Raw genomic sequence first — 10,638 nt, forward strand, 5'->3', positions numbered from 1 at the left:
AATTAATGTTGTCTTATTTTAATTTCTTATTTTGTCTTTTATTTTTCTTTTCTTCATTATGTAAAGCACTTTGAGCTAAATTTTTTGTATGAAAATGTGCTATAGAAATAAATGTTGTTGTTCCCAGTTTGCATGTTCTCCCCGTGTCTGCGTGGGTTTCCTCCCACAGTCCAAAGACATTCAGGTTAGGTGGATTGGCGATTCTAAATTGTCCCCAGTGTGTGTGCCCTGTGGTGGGTTGGCACCCTGCCTGGGATTGGTTCCTGCCTTGTGCCCTGTGTTGGCTGAGATTGGCTCCAGCAGACCCCCTGTGACCCTGTGTTCGGATTCAGTGGGTTGGAAAATGGATGGATGGATGGATGTTTATAAAAATGGTGGAGCTCAAAGTGCTTTACAAGATGAAGAAAGAAAAGTTAAAATAAAAATAAGATTAGGCAACACTAAATAACAAAGAATAAAGTAAAGTCCGATGGCCAGGAGGACAGAAAAAAAAGAAATCTGCAGGGTTTCCGAGGCCCCGGGACCACCCTGTCCCCACGGAAAGCTAAAGCTAAAATGAAAAGGAATTTAACAAAAATGACAGGCTGCCCAAAAGATCACCGACGCTAAAACATGAACAAGAATTGAAATCTTTAAAATGACTGCCGTACAACTTGTTACTGAGCCGCGGGCACTAAACCGAGTCTGTTAAAGGGATACGCCGCCCAACAATATGCACTTCCTGGAGCGAATGTCATGTTTCGTACCCCAAGGGAGGCGGAACAACAGGTGACACAAATGACCGACGTCAGCCTTTCATGGAGAACGCAATCAAAGAGAACCCGCCCCTTGCCGTGAAGCCCCGCCTCTCCTGCTCATTCATTTGCCAACAGCCCCGTCTTTCAATGGTTTCTTGTTTGTGCTCGGCTCAGACTTTCCTGATTTTTATTTCATTAACAATATCTTGGCAAACTCCACATGCGTTTTGTTCATTGTAAGCATACGCCTGGTTAACCTGACATGTGAAATATGTCCATCCATCCATCCTCTTCCGCTTATCCGAGGTCGGGTCGCGGGGGCAGCAGCTTGAGCAGAGATGCCCAGACATCCCTCTCCCCAGCCACTTCTTCTAGCTCTTCCGGGAGAATCCCAAGGCGTTCCCAGGCCAGTCGAGAGACATAGTCCCTCCAATGTGTCCTGGGTCTTCCCCAGGGCCTCCTCCCGGTTGGACGTGCCCAGAACACCTCACCAGGGAGGCGTCCAGGAGGCATCCTGATCAGATGCCCGAGCCACCTCATCTGACTCCTCTCGATGCGGAGGAGCAGCGGCTCTACTCTGAGCTTCTCACCCTATCTTTAAGGGAAAGCCCAGACACCCTGCGGAGGAAACCCATTTCAGCTGCTTGTATTCGCAATCTCGTTCTTTCGGTCACCACCCATAGTTCATGACCATAGGTGAGGGTAGGAACATAGATCGACTGGTACATTGAGAGCTTCTCCTTGCTGCTCAGCTCCTTTTTCACCACGACAGACCGATGCAGAGCCCGCATTACTGCGGATGCCGCACCGATCTGCCTGTCGATCTCACGCTCCATTCTTCCCTCACTCGTGAACAAGACCCCGAGATACTTGAACTCCTCCACTTGTGGCAGGATCTCGCTACCAGCCCTGAGAAGGCACTCCACCCTTTTCCGGCTGAGGACCATGGTCTCGGATTTGGAGGTGCTGATTCTCATCCCACCCGCTTCACACTCGGCTGCGAACCGATCCAGAGAGAGCTGAAGATCACGGGCTGATGAAGCAAAGAGGACAACATCATCTGCAAAAAGCAGTGACCCAATCCTGAGCCCACCAAACCGGACCCCCTCAATGCCCTGGCTGCGCCTAGAAATTCTGTCCATAAAATTTATGAACAGAATCGGTGACAAAGGGCAGCCCTGGCGGAGTCCAACTCTCACTGGAAACGGGTTCGACTTACTGCCGGCAATGCGGACCAAACTCTGACACCGATCATACAGGGACCGAACAGCCCTTATCAGGGGGTCCGGTACCCCATACTCTCGGAGTACCCCCCTCAGGATTCCCCGAGGGACACGGTCGAATGCCTTTTCCAAGTCCACAAAACACATGTAGACTGGTTGGGCGAACTCCCATGCACCCTCCAGGACCCTGCTAAGGGTATAGAGCTGGTCCACTGTTCCGCGACCAGGACGAAAACCACACTGTTCCTCCTGAATCCGATGTTTGACTATCCGACGGACCCTCCTCTCTAGGACCCCCAAATAGACTTTTCCAGGGAGGCTGAGGAGTGTGATCCCTCTGTAGTTGGAACACACCCTCCGATCCCCCTTCTTAAAGAGGGGGACCACCACCCCAGTCTGCCAATCCAGAGGCACTGTCCCTGATGTCCATGCGATGTTGCAGAGACGTGTCAACCAAGACAGTCCTACAACATCCAGAGCCTTGAGGAACTCCGGGCGTATCTCATCCACCCCCGGGGCCCTGCCACCAAGGAGTTTTTTGACCACCTCGGTGACCTCAGTCCCACAGATGGGGGAGCCAACCTCCGAGTCCCCAGGCTCTGCTTCCTCATTGGAAGGCATATTAGTGGGATTGAGGAGGTCTTCGAAGTACTCCCCCCTACTGACCCACAACGTCCGAGTCGAGGTCAGCAGCACACCATCACCACCATATACAGTGTTGACACTGCACTGCTTCCCCCTCCTGAGATGCCGGACGGTGGACCAGAATCTCCTCGAAGCCGTCTGAAAGTCGTTCTCCATGGCCTCCCCAAACTCCTCCCACGCCCGAGTTTCAACCACCAAAGCTGCATTCCGCTTGGCCTGCCGGTACTTATCAGCTGCCTCCAGGGTCCCACAGGACAAAAGGGACGGGTAGGACCCTTTTTTTTTTTCTATAATTTGCTTGAACATTCCTGATTTTTTTGCGACTTCTCTCATTACGCCGAGTATCAGAGTTCACCTGCGGGACAAGGGGAGGGGGAGCCAGGTGGGACCCCCCTCACTCACCACGCCAGCCTCCATTCGAGTCGCTCTACCTCTCGCCACCTGTTGGAGCGCACCTCGCCTCCGTTTAGCGTTTGTTCAGCAGACATCATCATCTAGAGATTGTTAAGGAGTAACGTTTGACATTTGAGAGATAGAGATCAGAGCTACGTGTGTTTTAGAGGGTAGCTGCTCTTCTCCCCACACGGGGTACACACTCCCATCAGAGCTGTACACAATCGGGTACGGTGCCAACGTTTGACGTCGGAGCGTACCAACCTTCTGCTTGGCCACAGATACCCTGTCCACTTTTTACATTTTTGACAAAGAGATCACAGCTACATTCTCACCTCTGATAGCAAAACCAACAATATTGGCTATCAAGAGGCCCTCCGATATGAAAGCTGTCAATATAAATTCTTCTCAATACAAATTATTATTATTTATAAACTTTGTCCTGTTTCACTACTACACGGGTGGAGCCACGGGGGACAGCTGGTAACAAATAAACAGCAAGATATGAAAGACGCTATAAAGACAGACAGGAGAGGCGCCACACAAGACACAAACGTCAGCGCACACCAGAGATGAAGGCAGCCCACAGTTCAGTAGACGGGTGGCACATTACAAGCACCATAGAGATGGTGACTTAGGCCCTTTGTATATAATAGACAGAGGTGTTCTAGAAAACAAAGTATTAAAAGTAACACATTAACAGAGAAATATCAAAGGCGCTATCTAATAAGATAACTAACGCACTGCAGAACCAAGAAATCGATAGATTAAACAAAAAGAGATCAGGAACGGCTACATCCTAGATGGGGGGCAAATTCCAAGCACTATAACACAGATAATGAATGCACTGTACAGTATAAGAGAAAGGGAATAAATAAGAAAGGCACAATATAATAAAATTAATAACTAGAAATCTATACTAATAAAAGGCAAAGCCCTCACTGACTGACTGACTCACTGACTGACTCATCACTAATTGTCCAACTTCCCGTGTAGGAAGAAATGAAAGGCGATACGTAAAAGAGACAGGAGACGTGCCGCATGCAGAAGTCACCAATAAAGACACTTGGTACTGTATGGTTAGAACAACACGTACTGTATAAGAGATGATTCATTAGATGATTATATGATAAACTATGTATGTGCATTACCATATATACGCACGTAGAAGTAAAATCAATCATAAAATCAGACCCCGACTTATATGCCCGTTCAAAAGTACGACACTTACATCTTCTCACCTCCTCTAATCTCACATCAGTTTCTCAGATGCATCAAATTTTGTTCCAGCACCGCAGTTAGCAATTTCTTTCGCTACTTCAACGACTTTTAATTTAAAACCTGCTTCCCATTTTCTTCTGATCGAACGCTCCATTGTAGATAAGGGATGCTCTTACGATAAACGTGTATGAGGGCGTGAGATACAACAAACACAAATCAGTGCGAACGTCGCTTCGGAATAGCTCGGGTATTACCATGTGGGCACAATGCACAGAAGAAACAAAAGGCCGTGTGTCCCGTGGTGACTCCCTCATGTGGGCGGGCGTTAGCATGTCGTAATCTCTTGGACCAATAGCAGGAGTTTTCCGCGTTCGAGTTATACGATGACATTATAAAATGGCAGAAATTATCTGGTAAAATCAAGCCCCGACTTATCCGCGGGAGAACTTAAATGCGAGTATATATGGTAATCTAAAATATAAATATATAATATAAACAGATATCTAGATAAGAAAGGTACTATGTGATAAATAGCTACAGAAGATATAGAAAGGCACTCTATAAAAGAAGGGCAGATGTGCTAAATAATAGACAGAAAAATCTAGAGATGGTGTTTACAGCTCTACATAATAGATGAATAGCATATTGAAAGCACAATATAATACATAATTCATGTATTACATAATAAATAGCTAGATTTTATGAAAGACATTATATATAAAAGGTAGGTGGGTGGGGTACTCAATAATAATAGATGGCCCGTGTAATAATAAGATACCTTCTGTAGATATGAAAGGCCCTGTATAAGAGAATGCTGTAACTACAGGCGCTATAAATAAAGAGTTACAGACGTCAAATGACAGAAACTCTAAAAACCGATCACACCCCCAACGATACCCATTGACAGACCCGGCCATTCACTGCAGGTGCTCAGCAGGCCAGCCAGGGTGTCAGACGCCGTTGTCCTCCATGGCCAGCTGCTTAGATGACATCCTCCTCTCTTCTGCGGCCTCCAGAGGGTCCCAAGCAAGCGGCCCACACACAGTCGGCTTTCCTGCTTAACCCCGGTGCAGTTAACCTTGACGAGATGTCAGCTTGGCTAAGCCAGTTGCCTGAGGTTAATCTACACCTTCACAGTCGCTTAGGTGACATCACACTCTTCCGAGAAGCCCCTGCGTCCATTTATCGTTTTGAAGCAGCTCCTTCTACAAGAGGGTCAGATGTCAAACCCAGCAGAAGACCACATAAGGAAGGACACGGCTGTGGTGGGCCGGGCCCGTAATATCAATTCAAGAAGAGGGCAACTAAATGAACAAGCGGATTAAAAAGGCTCAGGTACGGGAAGTTCACTGGACCTGCTGGCGGTAGCAGTGGAGGAGAGGATGAAGACAAAACTGAGGACCACGACGAACAACGCTGCTTATTGAAGATGTTCAGCCAAACAATTAATTTATGAGGCATGTGTGAAGAACACCCCCCGCCCCCCGCATTGGGATTGAGACTGCTCTTTTAATTACCTTTAGGCAGTCAGATGTGTTCTTTCTGTTTAATAACTCTTGTGTGTTGTAATATTTAGGTATTTACTGAGGTTCTGTAAATAGCCAAAATGTCCTCCTTGGGACAAAAAAAAATTCTTTCTAATGTAATATCAAGAATAAAAATGGAGCAGCTGGAGGAGACCCACCACAGAGATGGGAAGATCTGTGCAAATTACACCCAAAACGGTGTCCTGGCCGATGTTCAAAGCCAGTCTTCTGAGGCTGTCAGCACTAACCGCTGTGCCACCACAGCACGCGGATGGAAGGCTGTTTGTCTTTCAGTTTTTTAACCTTATAATTTAATTTTAATCTTACCATTTCAGACATACGGTGGGGGGCCAGGACCTCCTCTGAGACACAAATGGGCCTGCTTACTCCAATGAGCCGATGTTGCAAAACTCTTAGAATTTAGTGGATGATTACCACGTGTTAATATTACGGTACACGGCCATGCGAGTTAAAGGTGCAGCAGAATGTGATTCGGTTAAGAACGGGTTATATAAAGTCCAAAAAAGAAATAAGAGTCTTTGGCCCATGAGATAGTTCACAAAATTCTGGGCTGTAGAAGGTTATTTTATATTCCCTGGATTAGGGTATCAATAAAAAGAAAAAGTGTATTTTAGAATTACAAGTATTATTTCTGCAAAAATCAGGAGTGCTCACCCCTTCACTTTCTCGCATACTCAGATATGGGGATGGAAATGTGAGGGGTAAACCGCAGGACAATGTTAATAAGTTTAATATTATGTACATTAAAGAATCATCAACAACAAATCAAATCAAAGTAATAGTATACTGAACAATTACTATAAAAGTAAAGTTGAATAAATCGGACTCTGCAGCTGCATGAATAAAAGGTAAAGTACCACTGTAGCAGAAATAGCCCAAAAGAAATCTACGTTTTATATTTAATACTTGTATGCAAAATTTGGTTGACCAAAGTGAAAGCGTAGTCAAGTTATCGTGTTTACACACACACACACTTCCAAAAATGGTATTTACTGACTCAGGGAGGTCTAAAACATCGAGATTCATCAAAATCTCGAAATCGAATTTTTGGACGATTCCAATACTTTCCCTACACTTCGTATACGAAAAAGGGAGGTTTAAAACCTCGAGATTCTCACCAAAATCGAATTTTTGGACGATTCCAATACTTCCCTACACGAGAAAGTCAGAGAGGTCTAAAACATCGAGATTCATCAAAATCGAATTTTTGGACGATTCCAATACTTCCCTACACTTCGTTTACGAGAAAGTCAGGGAGGTCTACAACATCGAGATTCATCAAAATCAAGTTATTGGACGATTCCAATACTTTCCTACACTTCGTATACGAGAAAGTCAGGGAGGTCTACAACATCGAGATTCATCAAAATCAAGTTATTGGACGATTCCAATACTTTCCTACACTTCGTATACGAGAAAGCCAGGGATGTCGAAAACATCGAGATTCATCAAAATCGAATTTTTGAACGATTCCAATACTTCCCTACACGAGAAAGTCAGGGAGGTCTACAACATCGAGATTCATCAAAATCAAGTTATTGGACGATTCCAATACTTTCCTACACTTCGTATACGAGAAAGCCAGGGACGTCGAAAACATCGAGATTCATCAAAATCAAGTTATTGGACGATTCCAATACTTTCCTACACTTCGTATACGAGAAAGCCAGGGACGTCGAAAACATTGAGATTCATCAAAATCGAATTTTTGGACGATTCCAATACTTTCCTACACTTCGTATACTATCTATACGAGAAAGCCAGGGGCGTTGAAAACATCGAGATTCATCAAAATCGAATTTTTCGACGATTCCAATACTTCCCTACACTTCGTATACGAGAAAGTCAGGGAGGTCTACAACATCGAGATTCATCAAAATCGAATTTTTCGATGATTCCAATACTTCCCTACACTTCGTATACGAGAAAGCCAGGGACGTCGAAAACATCGAGATTCATCAAAATCGAATTTTTGAACGATTCCAATACTTTCCTACACTTTGTATACGAGAAAGCCAGGGACGTCGAAAACATCGAGATTCATCAAAATCGAATTTTTGGACGATTCCAATACTTCCCTACACTTCGTATACAAGAAAGTAAAAAGGGAAGCAACACAAGAAAATATCTGAATGTCCCCAAAGAGGAGAAAAAAAACAAACCTCAAAAGTAAATCGAAAGACTTTCCAGTTCAAAAATGCGACATCCTTGTGGGCACACAGCTTAGTGCTTGAGGAAGGTGCCTCGTGATCAGTGCCATCTTGTGGAGTTTGACCCAAACAGATGAAAGTGTGGAGGTCGAGCAGACTAAAAGACGGAGAGTCTGTACTAAATGTGGTGGTTTACACCAAGGCAAACGTGAGCATAGCGACAAGACACGAGATGCTCTTTCGACGACATCATCAATGTGGACAGGTGGGTCCGGTTGTGCTACCCAAACAAACAGGCAGGGTGCAGGACCGGATACTCAGTGGTCCGAGTGCATCAAACGAGAACTACATCAAGCCGCAGCATACTGGACCACCACGTCCAAATGCTGGCCTCTGAGCACGTGACAATACCTACCCTAGAAATCTCACAGTCTGGCAATGTTCCGATTATAAAACAGGAGGAAGAAAGGTCAGCTAATTAAAACAGTGAGTTCAATTCAAGCTAAAACTGGATTCCCGAATTCGTTGGAACAAAAACCTTTAGGCCCTGGGAGGTCCCCCAGGGCTAAAGTTGGGAGTCACTGGTCCATGACGTTCTACTGTTAAGGAGACGCCTGAAACAAGGCCACATTTGCCCGGGATTAGCTGCTGTTCGCTGGTCCCCAACCCCCCCACGTTTAACGGTATTACCAGGGTTACGGCCGGTCAGTCATCTTTTTAGGTTTTCGGAGCTTTTCTCCGCTGCTGCACGGCTTACGATGGCATCAGTGGCAGAGCACTGCCATTTTGCAGCTTTATGATTTTCACCCATTTAATCAGATTCAGCGGGTGGCAGTGTCAACAGATTTGTAAGGTTCGGTTTCAGTAGCAGTCATCCAGACTTACAGTATGTAAGGCAATTAAGAAAGCCGTCTGACAGAGATTATTTAAATTGGAATTTGGCAACGGACCGTTTCTTTAAAACGATAACCACGTACAAGTACGGAAATCCTGAAAAATGGCAAACCAGGCACATTGTGACGTTTCGAACGAGAGTGGAAGGACTCGACTTGCTCCTGCTGTGTGTGATGTGCGGGCCTTACACGAGACGCTTCATTAAAGGCTGGATGCTCCACGAGCTCTCCCGAGAAATCAAACTGCGAGCAAGCAAAGCCGCCCACCCAGTGACAGGGTAACCTGCACATTACAATCTTATTTCTTTAAAACAGTTTAGTCATCGGCGGGTGTTGAAGGTTGCGTGCGGACCGATGCTCCATCTGGGGTGGGCTCCGGCCTTGCACCCGAATCAGACGAGTTAGGCTTCGACCTCCGCGCCCCAAGCACAGAATACAGAGAGCTAACAAGAAATGGAAGGATGAACCTGCGGCCATAGCGGTCCTCACTGTCAATGACAACATGTGGCGGCTTCGACACGTAAGCCACACAATGCGAGGGACACGTCAACTGGGAGAGGTGCATATTGTAAAAGATTTAGATTTTTATTTCTGTTTATGCAAAGTGGGAGAAAAATCTAAAGAGGCCCAGTCTTCTCACTCATTCTGCAATTACGAACGGCACACCGAACAACTGCAAATTATGCGAGTTGTTCCTTTTATATGGCGAGAGTTCTAAATGAAAACGATTAAGAATTTCTACGATTTACAAACTGCCCCTTCCCCACCCCCTCTCCTCCCCAGTTCACAAATGATGCTCGCTCCTCTGCTGCACATAACGGTATTTTCCATAGATTGCGGCTTACCCAAACATTCCTCCAAAAAACGAGTGAGACGACTTCACTTTCTTCTCCGCTTCGGCCATAAGTTGTATGGCTTCCTTCTCCTTGCCGGAGTTATCCATATTTTCCGGCTGTTTTATCTACCCTGATTTATTCCTTACTGTCGTATTACAAATAAACAAACAGCTGCCTGCCCGGCACAGCAACCGCAGTCTAGAGGATTAGGCTGCCACCCACTCGCGTGTTACGTCACACAGTCGATACATCGTTCTGGGAAATGTAGTGTTAACAGGACAGAGCCTGCGGTTACAGGACTTGACGAAAAGTGCCAACTAAACTACAACTCCCAGCAGGCAGTGCGTTGCGCAGCCGTACATCAGAAGAGCTGTAGTGACACAGCCGAAGACATGTTTTGACTGGACGGCTTTTTAAAGTAGCCGTTACGTTTTTTAACCTCTAGTGATGTCAGCGGTGGGTATGACCGTAGTAGCCTTATGGATAATGTCGATTAATATTTTTATTTGCATCTGGCATTTACCAAGATGAGTGCCGATTAGCTTAAAGCGAGTTATTTTTCCATTCACTTGAACGACCAACCAGATCGGGTGGTCGAACAACGGGGCGAGTAAAACGACCGCTACTCTCTTCCAGTTGATGCAGGCACACCCCGACTGCCTTGTGCCAAATGAGAGCTGCTTGTTTAAAATCGAAGTCGTCGATGCATTTCTGCTAAACGCAGAGCCGAATTTATAAAGACGGGGCGTGGCTTGCGAAACACGCGGACCTACGGGACTAAAATTAAAAGTCTGACTTAAGACTGGAGGGGTTCCTAAGAAATGTAAGGATTTACTTCATAAGGTACAAGCACATAAGAAACATGGATAGTTGTGCGAAATATCTGAAATGAATGTGTGTTTCAGTTTAAATGCTTAAAGTCTACATGAAATGTCACTTTCACCCTCTGATCGCGGACCATTGAGGGCCAGTAAATCAGTCACAATCACATTT

The 10,638-nt window shown here is 45.6% G+C and overlaps 1 protein-coding gene across 1 annotated transcript in view; it reads right to left on the reverse strand.

Annotated features, from left to right (window-relative positions):
* napbb (N-ethylmaleimide-sensitive factor attachment protein, beta b) overlaps positions 1-9,874 on the reverse strand; it is a 40,535-nt gene extending 30,661 nt beyond the window's left edge. The window contains exon 1 of the mRNA XM_028820291.2: positions 9,655-9,874. Coding sequence (XP_028676124.1) covers positions 9,655-9,752 — 98 coding nt within the window. The 5' untranslated portion in view covers positions 9,753-9,874. The remainder of the gene's footprint in view (positions 1-9,654) is intronic.
* Between the last annotated feature and the right edge of the window lie 764 nt (positions 9,875-10,638).

Source organism: Erpetoichthys calabaricus, chromosome 15, assembly GCF_900747795.2.
Source record: "Erpetoichthys calabaricus chromosome 15, fErpCal1.3, whole genome shotgun sequence".
Taxonomy (NCBI): Eukaryota; Metazoa; Chordata; class Cladistia; order Polypteriformes; family Polypteridae; genus Erpetoichthys; species Erpetoichthys calabaricus.